General features: G+C 36.1%; 1 protein-coding gene across 10 annotated transcripts in view; it reads right to left on the bottom strand.

Moving 5' to 3' along the window:
• ZZZ3 (zinc finger ZZ-type containing 3) overlaps window positions 1-24,335 on the bottom strand; it is a 117,887-nt gene that overhangs the window by 10,971 nt on the left and 82,581 nt on the right. For 8 of the 10 annotated variants that reach the window (XM_057715790.1, XM_057715724.1, XM_057715716.1 and 5 more), the window contains 7 exons: window positions 11,814-11,952; window positions 8,412-8,559; window positions 8,210-8,325; window positions 7,433-7,504; window positions 6,320-6,421; window positions 5,549-5,644; window positions 3,397-3,549 (listed from right to left, as the gene is read on the bottom strand). In XM_057715790.1, the coding sequence (XP_057571773.1) occupies window positions 3,397-3,549; window positions 5,549-5,644; window positions 6,320-6,421; window positions 7,433-7,504; window positions 8,210-8,325; window positions 8,412-8,559; window positions 11,814-11,952 (826 nt within the window). The remainder of the gene's footprint in view (window positions 1-3,396; window positions 3,550-5,548; window positions 5,645-6,319; window positions 6,422-7,432; window positions 7,505-8,209; window positions 8,326-8,411; window positions 8,560-11,813; window positions 11,953-24,335) is intronic. The other 2 variants (XM_057715773.1, XM_057715782.1) reach the window with 1 other exon arrangement.

Genomic DNA, 24,335 nt, shown 5'->3' with positions numbered 1-24,335 from the left:
AAAAAGGAAGGAAATTATGACGTTACATGATGGATGAACCCTGAAGACGTTATGCTAAGTGATATAAGCCAGTCACAAAAGAACAAAAACTGTATGATTCTACCTACAGGAGGTACTCAGAGTCATCAAATTCATAGAGACAGAAAGTAGAATGGTAGTTGCCAGGAGGTAGAAGGAGGAGGGAATGGGGAGATGATGGTTATTGGATGCAGAGTTTCAGTTTTGCAAGATGTAACGAGTTCTGGACATTAGTTGCACAATAATGTAAATGTACTTTAACACCGCTGAACTGTAAACTCAAAATTGGCTAAAATGGTAAATTTTATGTTATGGGTTTTTAGCACAATTAAAAATTAAAATTCCATACTCTTCAGCCATTAAAAAAAAAGATAAAATCTTGCCATTTGTGGCAACAAGGATGGGCTCTGAGGGAGTTAATGCTAAGTGAAATGAGTCAGATGGAGAAAGACAAATACCATGATTTCACACTTAATGCTGAATACTAAAAAAATAAAACAAACAAACAAAACAAACACACACACAGATACAGAGAACAGACTGGTATTCTTCCCACAGAGGGGAAGAGTGCTAAGGGGAGGGAGAATGGGTAGAGGGGTCAAATCTATGGTGACAGATGGAAACTAGATTTTTGGTGCTGAGTACGCTATACTGCATATACATTAGCTGAATTAAATGCTTACACGTGAAACATATAATGTTATAAACCAATGTTACCTTAAAATAAACAAATATTTTTAAATGTTCACCCATAAACAGATTTTCTAGTTATAATCATTTTAAATTTACTTAAAGAGGAAATACTATGGCTAATTTAAAGGGGGGCTAAAATAAAGATTGTCTAGCTACTGCTTTTTTGAAAATAGAAATTGAAATCTACAAATTTTACACCAGAGGATTCATAAATATACATTTAAATAGCTATTTTAAAGTAATCAGAATGGGAACTTCCCTAGTGGCACAGTGGTTAAGAATCCGCCTGCCAATGCAGGGGACATGGGCTTGATCCCTGGTCCAGGAAGATCCCACATGCCACGGAGCAACTAAGCCTGTGCGCCACAACTACTGAAGCCCACATGCTGCAACTACTGAAGCCCATGAGCCTGGAGCCCGTGCACCGCAACAAGGGAAGCCACCACACTGAGAAGCCCAAGCACCACAACGAAGAGTAGCCCCCGCATGCCACAACTAGAGAAAGCCTGTGCACAGCAATGAAGACCCAACGCAGACAAAACTGAGATGAAGCGAGAGAGTAGCACAGACGTACATATACTACCAACTGTAAAATAGCCAGTGGGAAGTTGTTGTATAACAAAGGGAGTTCAACTCGAGGATGGAAGATGCCTTAGAGGACTGGGAGGGGGAGGATGGGGGGGACTCGAGGGAGGGTGGGGGGAGAGTTGAGGGAGGGAGGGAATACGGGGATATGTGTACAAAAACAGATGATTGTACTTGGTGTACCCCCCAAAAAATAATAAATAAATAAAATTTTTTAAAAAAATAAAATAAAATAAAATAAATTTTTTTAATTAAAAATAATTTTAAACATTTTTTTAAAAAGGAAAGAAAGATATAAGGCAATCTTTATGTCCTTTAAGTGAGGAATCAGAATCATGTTACTTATTGAGGAAGAATTTTAGCATAGTAAAAGAAAAAATATTAACAGCAATAAAAAGGAATCTCTGAATGGAAAGTAAAATGAAATGAATTAGCCTAAATTAGCATCCAGTTGATGACAACACAAAGAGGAATTAGTCCAAGAGGATTTAAAAAGTGTAATTTGACTTTATTTCTGTAGTGGGACATATCCTATGACAAAAACAGTGCTACCCAAAAAATCTGCTTTCAGTATCATATTGTTGATGGCAGTGTTAGTATTACCATCTGAGACTACTGTGGGTAGTGTGAGACAAAGAAAGTGAGTGTTAGGTTGATACCACTGATAACTGGGATTCTCAACATGGGAGGAAAACGATATGTATTAAAGATCAATATGAGTTAAGGAAAATTCCCACAGTCCTTAAGTTGAATTTGAAATAAAAATATGAATCCATAATGTCTTTTAATTTGAACAAATATGTAACATACTTCTCAGCTCTGCACACTATATAGCTTAGTGGACAGTAACAAGTAACATCCATTAGCAAGTAACATCCTAGATCAGGAAAGAGCCTCCAAATACCATTTCTCAATAAAAGAAGGCAGAACTGACTCTACGGCTCAAGCAGGAAATATACAAGATGAGTCTGGAATTTCCTTGTCCTATGGGACAGTAAGGAAACTATAAAAGACTACTACAGTCTTGCCAAAAGTACTCAAAATCCAACTTGAAAAGGTTACAACCAACAAATGGGCCAATCTGTACACTAATGAAGACAATAATATCTATGCATTGAAAACACATTAAAAATATTTTAAGTCCAACAATTCATAAGAATACAAAAATTTTAAAACCTCATAAGTCAATGTGGAAGATATTACAGAAAAAAACTCATTATTCTAAAAACAAGAAAATAAAGGGAAGAATCAAGCAGTTATGCTGCCTTTTCTATACATACCTTAGGATAATCAAGTAGTTGATTGGGGGGGGGGGGTTTACTTTACAGAATATTCTATCAAATAAATGAATAATTTTACTATTTCGTAATATCTAATGAGTTAATGGACCTAAGCAACAATCAAAGTCTGCTATGTCAAACTGATGGACGTATACATGAAGTAGTCCTGCCCACTCTAACAAAAAACAAATAAATCTGAATCTGATCAGTTATCTAGACCTATCAATTTATAGGAGATTCAGGTAACAGAGGAATAGGTTAAATGACACCATGGAGATGCAAACAAAATCCAGACTGTGGTAAATTCTACAAGACAATCCAGTTTTTCAACAAAACAAATGTGAGAGGAGAAAAAAGGAGAGAGAGAAAAAGTGGAAGTGGGGGAGATCTATTGCAATTTATGATTGGGGAAATGTGAACTGACTGTATATCTGATTACATAAAGAATTACCTTCTAATAAACATCATAATGATATTTTGTAATATCTGGAACTTCCTCCAAAATAACCCCAGACAGACAATTGGGGTGGGTAGGAAGTACAGATGAAAAGAAGATTGCCACAAATTGATAATTGTTAAAGTTGTATAATGGGTACGTGTCAGTTTATTTGTATATGCTTGAAAGTTTCTTCATAAAAACATTTTTAAAGTCCATTGTAAAACAAGTTTGACCAGTTAATTAAAAGAAAACAAAGCAACATTCTCTGAAGAATAGAAATAATTAGGAAATCCTGGTGCTCCCGTTCTTTATACTGATCTGTGTAATACAGAGACAAAGATAGTTAGATATATATAGATATAGTATACACAGATAACTTACTGATGCCTCCTCGATAGCAGTGTTCATGTGACTATGAAAACAGGATCGATCATCATCTTCATCCATATACACTGGTGGTTCATGGGAAGTCATGAAAGTGGAAGGTTTAAAGAGATGCTTATTAAGGGGGTGCTGTCGTCTGCTTGTTGAAGACTAAGTGAGAAAAAAAATTTTTAATTGGGATAGTGGACAATCATTAAAAGAATCAAAATGTAGAAATATAAATGCTACTTCCTGTAAGCCTGTCTAATCAGAAGGACTGCACCTCTATTCTTCAGCATATTCTTATGTGGTTGCTTTTTCTATGTTATCTGGATTTTTAAAAGCACAACAAGCCTTAAATAAAAACAAACCAAACCAACAAACAGAAATGTAGGGGGAATACCTACATGGAGTATGACGGACCACGTGCTCATTATGTGGCTTATATTTGTATCCCCAACATTTATCACACTCTTGGCATTCACATACTGAACTTCTCTTAAGGTCATCTTACAGATGATCAAGGAGGATGAAGTTAGCCAAAGCCAGATAGAAAACTATTAAGTAAAAGGAAAATTTCCCCAATATGATCAATGTCTGAAAATAGTATCTAACACTGATTGACTGCTTACTCTTTGTCAATGTCACTTAATCCTCAAAGCATTCCTATAAAGTAGTTATTATCATTTCTAATACAAAGGTAAAAAAAAGAGGCATGAGGAGGTTAATTTTCTTGTTCAAGGTGTTGCAGCTAGACAGTGGTAGAACCAAAATTATAAACTAGGCCTATGTGGAGCCAAAGTGCTCACTCTGAACCACTATGCAGACTTCCTCTCTTCACTAACAGCACAGCCACAAAGAATAACCTCAGCTACATGGAGAACCATCATTTCATTTCAAAATTCAAACTCTGTGGCAAGAAATCATGTCCGTGACTGGGCTAGATCTCCACATTCAAAATGTCTGTTAACTTAATTCAGTGCACCCAAAGGAGGGAACACATTTAGGTTACGTTAGTATTCCTTTTGTTATCACCATCTAGTCTTAGTGGTGAAAACATACGGTGCACAACACATCTAAAGGTAACCTAGAAATCATGAAAATTAAAGCTGTTAAGTTAAATGTTGCTTATCAAACTTCCAGCATTCCAAAGTTACAGGATGAACTCTATATATCTAAGATAGATAATACTATATTTGGGGAGAAAAAAAATCCAAACTATTCAAAACATCTGACAAATTAAAACAAGCTTCCAAAGCTTGGTAAAAAGAATAAAAACAAAATTTTTAAAACATGGAGCTAGATAGACAATATTCTTCATGTCAAATTAGGTAAAACAGCTTCAATTAGGAAGGGTAACAGCATTAGATATACTCCTAGCTTCCCTTTATGTGATAGATGGCAGTTGGGGGGGGAGGGCGGGGAAGTACCAGGATGATTTACTAAGGAAATGAAAGAAGGCCAATTACGTGCTTTATTTTTTTGCAATTAAAGCAAAAAACAGGCTATAATTTGATGCACTGTTCTATGTAGGAAAGGGACAGTAGCTTTTTTTACTGTACAGAGCAGCAGAGAATAGTGGGAAAAGTTTAGGAGCAGAATCGGAAGAGCAATGATTCCCAGACTTACTAGCTATGTGATTAGACAATTTACTCAATGTACTTAGTTTTCTCATCTATAAAAATGTTGTAGAACAGTATCTAGCCCAGAGCATTCAACACTAAGAACAAAAGCAGTCTATTAATATTATCATGAATAAAGTGAAGGTGATACTACCTAAACTTCCAGAATTATAGCGAGGATTAAATATCTTAATACTTCTATTCTTGGATTTATATATGTATAAAACAGAAATTAATTATATTTATTAAAGAATCAAACATCCTAAAAACTTTAACATCACAGAGGCCTTTCTGACATACATTCAATCTAATATCTTTCAAACAGCACTCATTCACATAAACTAACCTACTCCTAAGAAAATAATGAATAATCATCATTGAAGCTCACCTACCATATGTTTATGCCCAATATAACAAAATGTTTAGAGTCAAATTTCAAAAATAAAATAACCCTGTTCTGATAAATATATAAACTTTTACACAGCAACTCTGGCTTTGATGAGTTTAATCTGAGATCTAAGGTTTACTTTTACCTATTTTCTTTTTACCTTTTTGGAGTATATATATAAGTTTGGTGTTCTGCCTGGGACTGGAATGCCAGCTTTAGTTAGTTTTATGAAATACTTCTGCACTCGGCTGGCAACCTAAGGAAACATGACAAGCCTTTTATCATAATGAATGACAAGACATGCAGTACCAGAATAGTTTTTTAAAATAGTTTTTACAACATACATATGTATCTTAATGAATAGTAAAAACTTATTATCTACCATAAATCTAGAAATAATTTTAAATTGCCACCAAAAATACTTATATTTTAAAATACAGACCAAAAAATTGTTAAAATAAATAAATCTGTTTGATTCCAAAGCTAAACACATTTTCAACTTGTGCACACTAGTGCTTGTAGCATAAAAACACATCTATTAATATCAATGGGAATGTGAAGGAGAAAATTGACAGGTATTTTTTTAGAAAGACAACCAGGGAATATTGCTTAAGGCACTATCACAAATCTATTAACATAGTCTAACCAAAAAAGCACATAACTGGTGCATTCATTAAACATTCGAGAGACACTAAGTCCGTTACATTTTTATTTTTTAGTATTTAGTAATGATCCAAAGCAGAATTATCTCAGAGTCGTTTCTAAAATCAACAGAAAAAATATACAATGTTCTTTTTTAAAATTTCACACACTATAGCACTGTGTAGCAGCTAAATATGACCGGGCATATCTACTGATTTTAGCTGTATTATCCTTCATTAAAAAAACCATCAGAATCATGCCAACAATACGGAGCTATCTCCTCAATTACCTGCTTTGCTGTCCTATTGCCCAGTTCATCTGCTATCTTCTGCCAGCGTCGGGATTCTACTTCTTCAGGAGGGTATTTCAGGAGTAGTTGTTCAAGCTTTTTCTAAGCCAAACCAGAGACCGGTTTAAGAAAGTATAATACTGAGTTTCTAAATAAACACGTTCACCTTTCATCTTCAACTATAATACTCCTCCCCAACTTTGGGAGTAAGGTCAACTAGAAATCCCCATGGTAGGAAAAATTTCTAGTAAGGAATTTAAGATGTCACAAGGAAAATAAGATTAGAGAATAAACCTGTGAAAGACCTTATAAAGACTTTCTATTTACGTCAGTGAAAAAGCACCCCCCACAAAGAAAATAATTAATTAATACGTTACACATCTCAGTGATTTCCACTGACCATGCTGTCTTGCTAGACTACATTTAGGCTTGCCACTATGGATCTGAGAAAGCTATGTAAATTCATTTGGATTTAGAATAGTAAAAGAGATCTTTTCCTCCTTTGTGTGGTCCTTCATTCAAACATTTAATTTTAATATTCTGACCTATCTCCTAAATTCTCCCATAGTCCTAAGGATGCAGAATAGCCTAGATATTGGAAATAAAAGTTTCCTAAAGCTTTTTATAAACTGATAAACTCATCACAGCTGTGGGGCTAATGCTCATATGAGCTAAAGATGTGTCTCAAATCTTACCCACAAACAATCCTAGCTATATTTCAAAATGTAAGAGAATACTCTGACCTTGGCTTTGTCAGCTCCCCTCCAAACAAAAACAAGAATTCTCTTTGAAGCATAGCTTTACTTGGCTCCAGGATTTTCTGTCTCACAAAGCTGCATTACAAAAACTTTATTCCATCTGTTTCAATATCTTTTTAAAACCCCCTCCCAAAACCCAGGTTCCTTATTTAAAAATCATCCCCCAAATGGAATTCATATATTTTCAGAATGCAAAATTCTTGAAGTGTGCAAAAAGGTACACAGAAATAAGTTTAAGTATTTTAAGTTCATGGGATTACATACAACAATATACACTTTACTCATAATACTGATTCTAATTTTAACTGGTTTTTTGTGTTTTTTTTAACCTACACAATTTAGAAATATCTATTACCTGTTCTTCAACAGTCCACAACTGATTAAATGTTTCAGGTTTGGTATCATCACACAGGCGTCCTCTTATCATCTGCATATGAAACAAGGCTTTTGTCAGAGAGAAAAAACAAAGACTACCCTTTGGTATAGCCAAAAAACACACAAATTGTGGAATTTTTTATTATTAAAAATATGTGAGTAAATTTATTTTTAATGCATACATAATTTATTGTTTACAAAATGTTTTCATATTCCTTTATTTCATTTGGTTTTACACTCCTAGCAATCTTGGGACATAGATGACAGCAACTTCATTTTAAAGAAAAAGAAATGTTACTTTTTCATTCTGAACCCACATGTTTATCTGAGGTTCATCTAACTAACAGCAGCAAGGCCAGGTTACAAACAGCAAATCCAGGTTACATTCCACCACACACAATAAGCTCTTATTTTTAGAATAAATACTGTACTGTCAGGCACTGAACTAGGCATGTTACATGTACTACTCATTATAATTCTATCAACTCTCCAACAGGATGATATCAATCATATTTTACGTAAGAGGAAACTGCAACTTGGAGACTGTAATATAAATATAAATGACATCTGAAATTCCACAGCTACTAAGTGGCAGAGTTATGATTTCAACCCAGCTTTTTTTTAACTTCAAAGTTCATGTCCTCCCTATATCTTCAGGTGAAAGACTGCTTGAATTTTAAGAATACAAACCAGGAAAATGTTAAAATGTTTTGTCTACAATTCAAATTTTCCTACTCCAACACTTTACACTGCTTACCTGAGGACGACTGTTTGAGCCTTCTGGACCATCACTCAAAGGCAACATAGAGTATGAAAGGGACTCTCCATCCTTCCTAGGATCTAAAGGACTTTTTGGTCTAGCAGGTAAACCTACTAAAAAGAAAACCATGTACAGGATTATTAAAGCAAGATTTTGCCAGATATTCCTCTACTTAAATTCTTATCATGTAATCTCTTACCTTTATCAAAAACTAGCTTAACTCTCCTAGTATGTCTTTTACGATTTTTAAATTCTCTTTCAAAGTTCCCAAGGCTATTGGTATACTGGTCCCATACAATCTCGGGCAACTGAACAACTCTCTGTGGATATGGAAGCCCTATATCAGCCTGGTGGGGGGAAAAAAAGAAAGTGACAACTAAGTTTAATTCAAGAAATTATCAACTATAACCAAATGTTCAGATCACTCCAAATCTAAACAATCACCAACTGGGCATTTCTATTCACTGTTTAAATCCAACAGCCAATAAAGTTAAAGATAATACAGTCTAAGCATTAAATGGTAGAAATGATAGCCAAGTAAAGGAACATGACAAAACATAAGCACTGTTTTTTTTTTTTTTTAAGCACTGTTTTTAGATAGAGGTCTAAAGCTGAACTATATAGGCATACTGTACTTTATCACTAACACACTGTAAACAGAAATAACAAACAAAGGTTTTTATCTCTGGGAACAGCATATGAAATTTATTTGACTGAAATAGATATGACTTGACACACAGAATTCATTTTAAATGGACCCCTGCGTTCCTGGCTTATCCACAGAACAATCAATTATTTTCACACTATATAACTCTTATCACATGTACAAAAAACTTATCACATTTTGAAAATCAAAACTACATCTTTAGTTTACTTGGAATTCAGTTACTTTGCCAACCACATTTAGAGATGTTATTAGTTGTCATAATTACTAAAACCAGGTCATTATTATCAGTCTTTTGATAGGGATTTGGGTTACATAGGTGGAGTGAATTTGTCAGAACTCATATAATGGTAAAATTGGGATTTCTGAATTTCATTGTATGTAAATTTCACTTTAAAAAGTTAAAAAAAAGATTTTTAGTTAACGATATGCATTCTGAAGTGTTTTGGTGTAAAGTGTATATGTGTGCAACTTTGGAATGCATCAAATGCATTCTATCTTGAAATAAGATAGAATGCTGGATGAAGGATTGACTAAACATACGATAAAGCAAATACAGTAAAATGTTAATTGTAGAATCAAGGGGGGGAGGTATGTGCTAACAATACAATCCCTTCCACTTTGTTTTCTACTTAACAGTTTTCATAATAAAACGTTGAGAAAAAATCCAATCCTAAATTATGAAATTGGCAAGCAAAATCCACTTTTGTGACACAGAATTCTTAATTTTTATTTTGCTTGTGACATATTACATTCTCACCACCATCATAATAGCTCATATTAGTCTAAGGCTAACCTTTTGAAAAATTAGAATTGAGTGTCTTTCAAAATAATGATGGTAATATCAAAGTTAACAAGCCATAAAGGTTCCCTGCATTCTATATACCAATATATAATCCAAGTTTCCTTAATTTCAATTATGAGTTTTTAGATGTCCACTAAAACAGAGATCACATGTCAACAACTTAACTACTATGGTTAACCTAAGGAAAATAGGCAAATTAAGCATACATGAGTTAACACAGAAAAACTGAAGAGGACTTCCTAGGTGGCGCAGTGGTTAAGAATCTGCCTGACAATGCAGGGGAGACAGGTTCGACCCCTGCCCCAGGAAGATACCACATATTGCAGAGCAACTAAGCCCATGGACCACAACTATTGAGCCTGAGCTCTAGAGCCCGTGAGCCACAACTATTGAGCTCATGTGCCACAACTACTGAAGCCCACGCACCTAGAGCCTGTGCTCCACAACAAGAGAGGCCACCACAATGAGGAACCCGCACACCACAACAAAGAGTAGCCCCTACTCGCTGCAACTACAGAAAGCCCGTGTGCAGCAAAGAGACCCAACATAGCCAATTAAATAAATAAATAAATAAATTTATTGAGAGAAAGAAAGAAAGAAAGAAAGAAAGAAAGAAAGAAAGAAAAAAGACTGAAGTATCAAACTTCTAAATTAAATCCAGCAGAAAATATTCTTTCCAAGGAACATAAGTCTTTCATGATTACCAAAGTATCTGGGATTTGATACACATTTGCACATTTTTGGAAAAAATTCTTAAGATGGTCAATATCACATCCCTGTTTCTGAGATAAAGGGAAAAGAAATTCTGTTCTAAACTAAACACAGAAATAGAAAACCAGCAAATAGCCAACCACATACATATCTAGTAAATGTGCACAATTGCAACTTTTTGCCCACCCAAGAACATGAATAAAATGAGATTACGGTTAAAGCACCATCTGTTTTAGTTGAATCCATGATAATTAAACACTGTAGGTACTATATCTTTCTGCACCAGCGAACTGTTTCATGACAGCAATGCAGAATCAATAAACACCTAAGTGGGCCCACTATAACAGAAAGGATACAATAGGGTTATAAAAACTCTAGAAGTTTTAACAAATCACTATATATCTTTTATCTATTATGATAGTCAATGTTCCGAAAGCATGGAGAGAAAGGAATGCCTGTCAAGTAAATAACATAACTAGAAAAATCCAAATCCAAAAATAATAATCATCTAAAAATGAAGTCCCCAGGGCTGTTCCCTCAACACCTACACCACTTTTGTGACTCATTAAAAACTAGTAATTAATAACTAAACTTATACTAAACAGGCTAAATTTTTGTGTTGTTTTAAGTGAAAAACAAAATTCCTTTTCATAGTTTCTCAGTTTTAATCTTTTCAGATAATGCTGATTAATATTTGCCTCTCAAATTTATTGAATAATTGGTGGGCCCCTAATTCAAGACACATACATGGCACAAATGCACACCTAGATTATCTCTGTGTTTACACACTGAGAAAGTGATGAAAATTTGAAACACTTTCAAATGGTTAACTGCTTGAATATGAAAGTTCTGTTTTAAGGAAAAAAAAAATTATAAGGAATTTTTACAGTAAAATAAAAGGACATTTCAAAATTAAGTAAAATTTATACCTCATTCTCACGGCTTGGCAACCATAACCTTAAAGACACTTAAAATCGGTTTTGTTTGTATCACCATTGTTTTCTATCTCACTACACTGAGAGTTACAAAAGTAACTCTAAACTAAAGCAGTAAGTAAATACTAAAGAATTTTTTCTTTTAGCTTTAATAATCTTGAAGCCCTGAAAGCAAAACAGGGAAAATATTTTTAAGGTGGGGAAGGAAGAAAGTAACAGAAAAAGACTGTAAAAATGGCTAGGAACAGGACATCAAAAGTTTCTATACAAGCATCCAATTAAAGCTCCTAGTTATCTTCATTGGGGTGTATTTTATTGTGTGTTTGGTGGGGGTGAAGGAAAGCAGTATCTTGCCTTCAGTCATATGGTTAATTACACAAGGAGAAAAAATTAAACATTTAAAAAAGTATATATTCATATAAAAAGAATATACCGAGTTATTACCAAATATATCTCAATAAATCTTTAAAAGTGCTCATTATATACCTTCTTCTGGAGTTTTTCCACAAATCCAATGGGATTTTTTAGTGCTTCTCTCTGATGTCTGCCTAAACTTTCAAGGTCCTGGACTGCTTGAGAACGTTGAGCCTCGAGTACGGCAATGGTCTGTAACAGTCTCTGATAACTACAGAGACAAAAAAAGAAAAAAGAAAAGAAAACATCCTCACTAAAATTTTCAAACTACAACAATAAATAAAAACTGAGTTCAAGCCATGATCTACTATTAAGTCACACAGTCTTTGTAAAGTTACCTGAAAGAGTTTTAGTAAAACATATTACTGGGAATAAATGAGGTCTTCCTGAGTTACGAAGTACCTAGTCAGAAAATATCAGTTAGAGAAAGCAAAGCCTTATTCCCCCACCTTAAGTTCTTAAATCTTGAACCTGAATAAGTACAGAAAATAAGAAAGCAAGCCTCTTGACTTTCCAGCAATCAAAGTCATTAAGAAACAGCTAAATTAAAAAAAAAAATTAAAACCATAAGATTATTAGCACCGGGAGGGATCACTATATTCAGTCCCTCTGTTGTACTCTGTTGAAATAAGATATCTGAGGCAAATTTTCTTGACCAGTTACAAGAAACTGTCACATAATTCAGACATGGTCTTAGTTGTCATGATTCTCATTTGCTCTTTCTGTTATACCTCCATTCTAGAGGAAGTTTATACTTTCCTGTCAATTCTTAAGTATTAAACTTTTTTACAGAAGAAAGGATTTAAAGATATTTTTTACTTCCCTGCCTGTAACAGTCTATTTAGAACAGCTAACATAGAATTTTACCCACAGAAACCTACTACCTGTTCACATTCTTCCCCCCTCCTTTCCTCTATGGTTCAAACTGTCCTGCCTCTCTGACTAATTCCTAATTTCACATATCAATACACATATGGAAACACGTTAGACCCAAAACCCTGAATGCTTGAATATATTTTATAAAAAGAATCAAGAACAAAACACTCCCAAGTTCACTTCAAAATAATCCACTTGGTCTTTAAAATATTAGTGAAGCACAATTTTTCTTTATGGCTTTAAATAAATTTCATTCTGCTTCCCAACAGACTGTAAACTCCATAACAGCAAACACATCTGAAAAGTCCACTCTTTTGATTATCCAGTGTGCAGCACACTTTCCAGCAGAGATGCTCAGTAAATATCCTTTGAATGAACAAATGCACAGATATTCTGTGCAATCAAAAGTATGCTGAAACTTTTAAGTCTGGAAGTCAGCAAACAAGCGGAAATTTCAAAGGTAAAACAATGCAATTTTGATGTTTGCAGTCACGGCCTAGCTGCAATATGACATTCTCTATCAGAACACTTTTCCAGCCTCCTGCTGAAAACATATCTTCTTTTAGTCCCTTGTTAACTAACCCCTGATGAGATGTTTAATAATTAAGGTAAAGACTATTAACACTGAAGGGTAAGGCTTCTCTCAAGCTAGAGATACTTCATTCAAAAGTTAGAACTGAAATGGAAAGCAAGCGGTGTACTAAGTTACTCCTGGATAAGTTACACAGGTCAAGCCTAAACTCACTTTCACTCTGCCTCCATTTGCTTTGAGGTGTATGGAGTGTACAAACCTTGACTGTGCTGGTGTTTTCTACCAGGCAGGCTCACCCAGACTCAATCTTAGGGTGACTGTAGTGAGTTAGTACTACCTAACGTAACCTCAGCTCACAACCTCTGTAATACTCATAATTGCCATATTTCAACTTCAGAATGCCTACCCCACTTAGCTGAATAACCAAAGACTTATCGTGGTATCTCTATGATGTGACTGACCCCTGTTTTAAATAGGAGGACACACTTCTGTGTCATCAATATAAAAATGATTGAGTCTATTAAACGTGCAGCAAACCACTGTAAGTAAGTAAGTAACAATTAATGAGGCAAGTAAGAATAGAGTTATAGGGAAGAACAAGCAGAGACTTGGGAAAAAAAAAGTGCTACAGTCAGTTACTGTCACTGGGAAGAAAGACCTCTATTTGAAGTCAATAAATTGTAACAATTTTTACTGTATGTAAATTATTCCACAATGATTCTAACTTTAAAAAATAATTCCATCAGAGATGACAAAGAAAGTGTAACTCTTCACCCCATATTTTGCTTCTCTTTAATCAAGATAAAATGATTATCAAATTGAAAGGCCTAGTATGTACACTGGTAAAGACTTAGAAGTCCAGAATAAGTGAAAAGACTGTAAGAAAATAGTGAATTTAAGTCTTCCAGGAATTTGAATAATTTCCTAGAGTACTCAGAGATTTTACCAGTAAGATTACCATAAATATCCCTAAGCAGAAGTGCAAAAAACACAAAACTGGCGTGACAGCTAAAATAATGGTATAAGAATATTACTTGGCCATAAAAAAGGAATGAAACTGAGCTATGCATTGTGAGGTGGATGGACCTAGAGTCTGTCATACAGAGTGAAGTAAGCCAGAAAGAGAAAAACAAATACCGTATGCTAACTATGGAATCTAGAAAAATGGTAGTGATGAACCTAGTGGCAGGGTAGGAACAGAGATGCAGATGTAGAGAACAGACTTGAGGACAGCAGGGGGAGGGGAAGCTGGGATGCAGTGAGAGAGTAGCACTGACATATACACACTACCAAATGTAAAACAGATGCCTAGTGGGAAGCTACTACAGAGCACAGGGAGATCAACTTGATGCTTTGTGAAGACCTAAAGGGGTGGGATAGGGAGGTTGAGAGGGAGGCACAAGAGGGAGGGGATATAGGGATATCTGTATACATGTGGCTGATTCACTTTGTTGTACAACGGAAACTGACACAATACTATAAAGCAATTATACTCCAATAAAGATAAAAAATAAACAAATTAAAATAACAGTATAACACAGACAAACCTAATTTCAATCCTACCCACCCACTTACTTCACCTCTAAAAGCAAATTACTGGAATCTGATCCAGGCATCAATCGAGGCAAGATTCATTTGTTCATCAGTTTAACAATTATTTACTGGGGACTTCCCTGGTGGTGCAGTGCATAAGACTCCACTCCACGCTCCCAACGCAGGGGGCCTGGGTGCGATCCCTGGTCAAGGAACTAGATCCCACATGCATGCTGCAACTAAGAGTTCGCATGCCTCAACTAAGACCTGGTACAACCAAATAAATAAATAAATATTATTTTTACAAAAATATTTACTAGCATAACAAGACACTATCCTTAAAAGCTTCAGTAATTATCAAAGTAAATCAGGAGTAGAGCTTAGGTATAACAGATGATCTAGCATTACACCAGAAAGGGGGTAAAGGAACTTGATGGGAATGAATGGGACAGGACTGCCATGTTGTGGGGGCTGGAGGATGGGTATGCGAGGGTCTATCATACTAGTCTGTTTACTTTTTTGTATGCTTGAAATTCTCCACAATGAATTAAAAAGAAAATTCCAACTTGAGTTCAAATTAATGGGTGATGTGACCACTATACTCTTCCTGGGCTAATCAGATCATACTCACTACTGTATTCAGCTCTGCTTTGAGAGACAAACAGGTTCATGACCAGACAAGATGGATGAGAAACTTCCATCCAGACCAGACTAGATGTAATGAGAAATAACAATCGTGTCTAACATTTACTGAATGTGTACTATATATATTATATAATGTATAATTACTAAATTCTCATAATAAACTTATAAGATAGATACTATTATCCTTATTCCACAGATAAGAAAACCAAGGCACAGATCATGCCGGCCATTTGTTCACAATGTGATGTGAGGAATAATTAGCCAAGAAATGGGAACCTCCAATAAAATATTATTTCAATCTTTATTTAACATGCAGCTATGTGGAAAAGGAAATAAGACTTGTTTTATAAGGTATAAAAAGATATTTAAAGGAAATTCAAACACTAAAACTCCTGAAACTCTTTGACTCCAATAAAACATGCTAGTTTCAATTCTGCTATTCACTGAACCAGTTAAGAGGACAGAAAGACTGGGGGGAAAAAAAGTATATGCTTTTACATGAATGCAAGTATAGTTATAGCTTCCCCACATGGACAACTTTGTATTAAATCTATCAAAATTATTTTTTATCTATTTCTAAAGCCGAATCCAATGCAAAGAACAGCAAGCTTAGCTGTGGCAAACGACCGTTAATTTTATTTGTTTCATGTCTTCAACATAAAATAAAAAAAATTTTAGCTTGTATTTGGAGGAATTGTATTTGGCTAAAATAGAAATACTCTTCAAATCTATATCTAAGTTACTTTCACTACCTTTCATTCTCCAAGCCCTCCTGAATTATTTATTCACTTCTGTGAATTTTAAAAATTTATATGAAAGAGTATATACGTAAAAATCCTGATGTCTGAAAGAGGATACCAAGGGATTAACCATCTAGAAGTTTAATCGTATGTCCAACTTCTAGACAGTGATATTACACACACTGAGAAAGAGAGAGAGAGAGATTTTATTTCCAAGCAAGCCAGAATCTTTTTCAAGGAGTCAGATTTCCATTTCTATTGTGGAAGGTAACATGGCATTTGTAATTTTAAAAAACTAATGAGGAAACATTTTTTAAAATCTAAACTGAGGGTCATTCTGCCCCCAAAATTAGCTTGATTATTCAATCATTAAATAGCGTCACTAAAGACCCCACCATCGAAAGAAAGAAAGAAAGAAAGAGAAAGAAAGAAAGAAAGAAAGAAAGAAAGAAAGAAAGAAAGAAAGAAAGAAAGAAAGAAAGGAAGAAAGAAAGAAAGGAAGAAAGAGGGGGGAAAAGAAAACTATTTTAGATCAGGAGTCTAAAACCTATGGTCTGCCTGTTTTTATAAATAAAGTTTTACTGGAACATAGCTACACTCCTTTGTTTAATGTCTATGGCTGCTTTCTAGCTAGGACAGAATGGAGAAGTTATAAAGTGGAGCTAATCCCCAAAGTCTAAACTATTTACTATCTGCCCCTTTAGGGGAAAGTCTGCAAGGCCCTGCTCTAGATCAAAAGATACAGAGACATGACAACCAAAGACAATGCATAATCTGAGACTGGATCCCCCAGAGGGGAAATGGACACTTGCCGGTACAGATGGAAAAATTTTAATATGGATTGTCGATGATATCATATTACTGTTTTTATCAGTGCCAAACTTGTGTAATAAGGTATTTAAGGTTTTATGCAGGAGAATATCCTTGATTTTAGGAGATATATACTAATGTATAAGGGTGATAAGTCTACAACACACTTTAAAACGGCTTAACAAAAAGAAAAGTTTTATAGTATATGAGGTGGGAAGTAAGATGAGGGGAAAAGAGTAGCATGATTATTATTAGCTGGAACACCAAGCTTGATTAAACACACTGAAAAAAACTAGAGGGAGTAGGTGACATAATAAATGTATTAGTTTAACTACACTGTAAGAAGAAAAGGAAAAGGGGTATTGGAAAAACTTACAATCAGATGACTTAACCAATGTTTTCATGTGTGCACGTGTGCACAAATGCACACTTGTATGCACTGCAAGTAGAAGGAAATAAGAGAAAGAAGAGCAAGATTTATTATGGATTTTATTTTCAACAGAACAGAACTATGTAAAGTGAACTGGTTCTCAAGAATAACAGTAACATTTTAACGAAATTTTAAACAATAACAAATTTCATCATAGCAATCTACCAGGGTAAAACAATTGAGGGGTGAGCTTCAATTTACTCTAACTATACCATCCTCTTAACAAAGTGTGGTATTTTCTACTATGCGCAAAATACTGAGCTCACCATGTATATATATGATTGAACAGAAATTACTTTCATGTAAGCAGAACACAGTTTTTAAAATTATTCTCTTCCTTCACGAAGGATTTGAAACACTGAAACTACAGGATTTGCAAACTAAATAATTCACTGCAAATTCAATAATTCACAAATGGTTTTTCTCGCTTTCTATGAAAATCCATAAATCACTAGAAAATGATCAAAAAGACTTTCAGAAAATTCTGTGTTAAGACGGAAACTAATACCTCAGCTGCTAATAGTATGTCTTTCCAGATATAAAGATCAACTCTGTATCGAAAACAACTAAAACTGCTGAATTAAAAACAAAGAGGGGACTTCCCTGGTAGTGCAGTGGTTAAGAATCCGCCTGCCAATGCAGGGGACACAGGTTCAAGCCCTGATCTGGGAAGATTCCCACATGCTGCAGAGCAACTAAGTCTATGTGCCACAACTACTGAGCCCATTGTGCCGCAACTACTGAAGCCCACGAGCCTAGAGCCTGTGCTCCGAAGCAAGAGAAGCCACTGCACTGAGAAGCCCAAAGGCCACAACTAGAGAAAGCCATGTGCAGCAACAAAGACCCAACACAGCCAAAAATTAATTAATTAATTTAAAAAAACAAATGAAGAAAAAACAATGTATTTGTTTACTTTACAAGCATGGAAGAACAAGTAAGATACGAAGACTTTTTATTAATAGGCCAAAATTTAAGTGAAGGCATAAATTGGGAGAATGAGATGGAGCACAAACTCTTTGGCCTTGAGGGCAGGTACTTCACTTGGTCAGGGAACAGAAAACAAAGCCAACAAGGTAGGAAGTGTAATAAGAGACCCTCTCCCATCAAGCTGTGACCCTAACCCCCTCACTCCCACCTCACAGAGACTTGCTTTGGGACTGAGGAACCAAGCAGATAAAAATTTCAACCATAAAAAGCTGTTACCAAAAATAGTCCTTGTATATATCTGCTGCCACGAATCATATTACCTGCGTAGCCCAAAAGAACTGAAGCCATAACTATCATTTAAAGCAGTCATTCTGGACTGGCACACACACACCCATCCCCCATCAACATACCCCTTGAAGCAAATACAACTGTCTCTGGAGGAATACATCTTTAGTGTAGGCCTCAAAGATAGCTAACAAATAATTTTCCAAAGAAAGTGAACAGCTCACATTTTAAAATTATCAAGCATACAGGAAAACTAGAATAAGAATAAAAGAATAAAAAGACAAAGAATAAGAATAAAAGACAAGCTTGAAAACAGCTACAGGGAATAGGAAACTACAAACACTGAGTATATAGCTTTGAAAAGGAAGCAAACTAAAATTCTAAAAATACAATAATTAAAACTAAATGCTGAAAAGAAAAAAAGAAAACCTAAAAGCTCAATAGGCACAAATATTGGCTTCCAGGAAAATGTAGATTAGGCAAACTGAATAAATCCTTCATTGAAGACAAGCTGAAAAAAATATGTAAAAATTCTTAAAAGCATCAATTAGCTACCAGAATCATAAGTATTACCAGGTCAAGATCCATGAGAAGACAGAAACCAGAAAGTGAAAATATGTTGTGGGGTACTTTTGCCCAGAAACAATTTACTGATCCAGAGAAAGAGATTGAGAGGCTTTTGGTAGCTTAAAATGGTAGATCAAGCTGCAATCTAGGGCTTATCAAGGGTGAGGCTTTGGGAAATCGGCTTATGCTTTGGCCTGGGATCCTGAAGGGCCACACTCTAGCAACAGCAGTGAACAGGAAGTAAAAAACCCTCTCAGGACTTCCCTGGTGGCACAGTGGTTAAGAATTTGCCTACCAATGCAGGGGACACGGGTTTGATCCCTGGTCCAGAAAGATCCCACATGCCACGAAGCAACTAAGCCCCAGTGCCACAACTACTTAGCCTGTGCTCTAGAGCCTGAGTGCCACAAATACAGAACCCACGTGCTGCAACTACTAAAGCCCACAGGCCCAGAGCCTGTGCTTAGCAACAAGAGAAGCCACTGCACTGAGAAGGCTGCGCACCACAAAAGAGTAGCCCCTGATCACAACTAGAGAAAGCCCGTGCACAGCAACAAAGACCTAACACAGCCAAAATTAAATAATTAATTAATTAAAATTAATTTAAAAAGTAGATTAAAAAAAAAAAAAAAGCCCTCTCAGAGAGGAGCAGAATATCTCAGTTTGTAATTAACTAGTTAGGCTGAAGATGCACATACCCTAAGACCCAGACATCCCATATGCAGGAAAACAGTAACTTTAAGAAACTCTCCAATAAACACAGCAGCATATATTTTTGGCAGCCTTATTCACAACAACCCCAAACCAGAAACAACCCAAAGGTCCACCTAAGCAGAATGGATAAACTGTGGTATGGATATACAATGGAATACTATATAGCAATGAAAATGGACAAATTACATCACAAACATAATGTATCATAAAAGAGTACTAAATTAAACTTTATTCTTTCTGAATACATATATAGGTGGCAAAACCTTTTAAAATAACAAAGAATGATTTTCACAAAAGTCAGATAGTGGTTATCTCTGAGGAGATAAAGGGGGTATAACTGAGGAACTATTCACAGGGGACTTCTGGAGTGCTGTCAATATTGTATTTCTTAACCTAGATTGTGGTTAAACAAGTACAGGCTTTTTGATTCCATAATTATTCTATATCTGTGTGTAAATATTTCATTACTGTTATATCCATGATATATTGTACCTTTTTTTTTTTTAAGGGAAAGTTTTCTAGGGAGAAAATGTTGCAGAGAGATCACTTTTACTCTTTTTTTTTTTAACAAATTTATTTATTTATTTATTTTATTGGCTGTGTTGGGTCTTTGCTGTGCATGGGCTTTCTTTTGTTGCGGTGAGTGGGGGCTACTCTTCGTTGTGGTGTGTGGGCTCCTCATTGCCATGGCTTCTCTTGTTGCAGAGCACGGGCTCTAGGTGCATGGGCTTCAGTAGTTGCAGCACATGGGCTCAATAGTTGTGGCACATGTGCTCAATAGTTGTGGCACACGGGCTTCGTTGCTCCGCAGCACGTGGGATCTTCCTGGAGCAGGGATCGAACCCATGTCCCCTGCATTGGCAGGCTGATTCTTAACCACTGCGCCACCTAGGAAGGCCCGCTTCTACTCTTTTTAAACTTTATTCAGGATTCACATAGGAGTCCCAGTTCAAGTCCAAGCTCTAACAGCAACTAACTATGGGACATTATTCAAGTCATTAAAAGTTGGGCCTTAGCTTCCTCAGCTATAAAATGAGAAGAATGTGATAAGTGATTGCAAAAACTTTTTTCAAAATGAAACATTCTAGGAGTATAAGACACATTCAATTCTGGTCAATCATTATTTTATAGTCTGCCTGAGTTAAAAATGGACTCAGTTTATACTGTACACATAAATACAGCATTAAGTCGCTGTTGACTTCATATGGAATCATATCTAAGACTTGGGTTTATCAGCTCTGCCCATAGTGAGAAGTATGCTGAGTAAGTGCTCTCAAAGGAGAAGGTATTTTAAAAGATCTAAGGAATAAGTTTTCCCTACCTCACAATGTCTACTCAGGATACATTAATGACTTTTCTCTCACAGAAGTTACTTCCAAAAAGAAACTACCAGGACTTCCCTGGTGGTCCAGTGGTTGCGAATCTGCCTTCCAATGCAGGGGACACGGGTTCGATCCCATACGCTGCAGGGCAAATAAGCCCACGCACTACAACTAGAGAGAAGCCCATGGACCACAACAAAAGATCCCACGAGCCACAACTAAGACCAGATGCAGCAAAAAAACAAACAAAAAAACAAAACAAAAAGAAATTACCTGAAATATGATGGCTGTGGTTTATGAAGGGATTGGTTGTTCCCTAAATCACTGAATAGTATACTTCCTGAAGGTGGGAATTTTTAGATACATCTATCCCTCTAGTTTTTAAAATATCTTATCTCATTTACTACATTATGCAGTCCTTGAGAGAAAAGCCATTTTTCTACTTCTTTAATACTGTCCCATAAGATATTAAGGTTCACTAGACATAGAAAGTGCTCATAAAGATGAAAATAAATGAACAGAAACCACAAGAGAAAATAGGATCTGAACAGTTATTTGGATGCATGGCTTTTCAATGGTTAAACAACTGTTTACACTGCTCAGTGGTTAATATACTGTTTTAATGCCATATATATGTTCTTATGATTTCTTTAGGTATGTTCAAGGTACATATAGCCTCAACTCCTTTCAACAGTTAAGACTCACATGAACACACAAAAGGCATACTTACCAAATTCATGGATGACATGAAGCTGAGAAGGATAGCAAATACTGTAGATGAAAAAAATCGGGATTAAAAAATAACAACCAAGCTAGAAAACTAGACAAGAAGAAACTTAACTACATAAACAAAAAATCTGGAATTGAACTACAAAATAATCAGACAAGTATAGGACGGCATGCAGTTGCCTTAACAGGCACAAAAAATTGCAGGCCTCCCAGCTGATCCTAAGCACGATTATGAGGTTAAAGTGTGAAGTAGCTGCTCAAAAACACATAATATTAGCTTGAAGCTGTATGAACCCATACAAACACTTAACAAAGCATGCTCATTGTACAAAGAACTATATCAGCTGCTCCTGAAGGATACAAGTATAATCAACATGCAACCCTATCCTCAAAATTACTACAATTTAGGTAAGAGGGTATGTATATGTATATTGGTAGTTGCTTATTTAAATACTGAAAAACAAGAAAGCTTATAAAGATCCTAGTCAATTCCTAAAATTTACAAGAATTATAATGATTACTGTACTGTAAGAGAAAAACATACAGGTAAAAGCTGACTAACCATGATGAGCTTGTCAGCATGAAATACAATGAACAAAGTTATCATTCCTGGGAAATTCAAGCAATATTTCATACAAGAAGCTAAAATCAAGTTGAATCCAAAAAAATTTGTGGTATTTTTAAAGGAAAAGGCAAAAGGAGGTTAAGATATTATAGGCAGAATAAATAGCACAAGAAAAAGCACAGCAGCAGGTTAAGTGAATGTTGAGAGAATAGTGATAGCATGGTGAATATAAAGCATGAGGACAACTTGAGAACACAAAATAAAAAGTCTTTAAATGACTACTAGAAAGAGCTGTAGATCTGATGGGACAAAGAGGTATGGTTTCTAGTCCCATTCTGACAAGCTGTGGTCAAGATCAAATCTACTAGCCTATCAGCGTTCAGTTTCTTCTTTTACAAAATAAGACTTTCTAAAATCACTTTCCATTTCCATAATTCCCAGAAAGTACAGCTAGAGCATCTATAATTAAAAATGTAGGAAAAAAGATGGCGGCGAAGTAGAGAGACGTGGAGTGCATCCCTCTCCACAGATGCATTGGGAATGCACGGAAGGAGGCAGTCATTCCCACAGAGAACCAGCTGAACACCAGCAGACGGCCTCGGACACCGGAAAGGGCTGCGGAGAACCTGACATAGCCGGTAGGGAGGCATCTACGAGGGCTCAAAGAGGGTGAAGCGGCGGAGCTGTGGCAGACGGGAGGGAGTGAGAAACATACGGAGGGTCCGCAGCGCAGCTCAGCGTTCCCGGACCGAGACATCGATCCGCGGCTGAACGGAGGGTCCAGGAGCGGGAGCGTGGGAACCGGAGAGCTGGTTCAGGGGGAGAAACATTGTTGCCGGTAGGGTGACGGACCGAGAGGACAGGAGGGAGGAGGTCCGCGGAGAGGAGTGCCGATCCCTGAGAGCTGCCCGGCCATGATGGCGGCTGGAGGCTGCAGGCTCCCGGGCGGCGGGGAGGAGCCGCGCGCATAGCCTCTCCCTCTCTTTCTGCGCCTCTGCAACAGGCAGCGGAGAGACGCCCTGCGGGGCCACATAAGGCGCTCAGGGATAACAAGTACCCTCAGGCGCTCGGGCGGGGCTAGATTAAAACTCCTTGCAACGCCAGCAGCAGGGAGGCTGCCGAGAGAAAAAAAAAAAACAAACCAGCATCAAAAAGAAAAAACCCCGAGAGAGGCCCAACTCTAAGACTTTCTGTGTACGCCTGAGCCACCAGCGCTCTATGCAACAGGCACCTCCAAGCCTGACTGAAGCAACAGTGCGCCACTGCTCACTCCCTCCCAGGAGAAGGAGCCACTATTGCACCCTCTCCCTCCCCACACACCGAGGCTTACAGACGAACAATAAAGGAACCTCTGCTGGTCACAGAATAACGCAAAAAAAAAAAAAAACCCAAGGCAAGGAAAAGGACACTTACAGCTGAGACGCTAAGGAAACAGAAATAGTAGTATCAATACCTATTGAACTGGTCCATTCGGGGATCAGTTCTGGATTTTTTTTTCTTTTTTTTTTTTTTTTTCCTTTCTCTTTTTTTTTTTTTTGATTTATTAAATACGATCCTAGCCCTAAGGGATCTACAAGTTTTACAACATAATTTTATAAGGATATTTTTCACTCATTTTTTTTTTTTTTTTTTTTTTTTTTTTTTTGCCTTTTAAAATACTTCTATATCTAGCTAAGTTTTTGGTAGTACGGACAAAATATCTTTCATACTTTCCTTTCATCCCTTTCTTTTATACACTTCTATTCCTTTCTTTTTCTTTGCATATTTCCAACCACATTACGCTCTTCTGTTCCCCTTTCTTCCAGCCATTTTAAGTGTATTTTATCTTAACATACTTATAAGCAACACTATCGGTCTGCTCAGACTCCTTGCTCTATTCTCCAGATGATGCACTGCCTTGGTATTAATATTAGGCTTTT

The sequence above is a fragment of the Hippopotamus amphibius genome, chromosome 1 (genome assembly GCF_030028045.1).
Source record: "Hippopotamus amphibius kiboko isolate mHipAmp2 chromosome 1, mHipAmp2.hap2, whole genome shotgun sequence".
Classification (NCBI taxonomy): Eukaryota; Metazoa; Chordata; class Mammalia; order Artiodactyla; family Hippopotamidae; genus Hippopotamus; species Hippopotamus amphibius.
The sequence above is the reverse complement of the archived record's forward strand: the minus strand, read 5'-3'. Positions and strand labels throughout refer to the sequence as shown.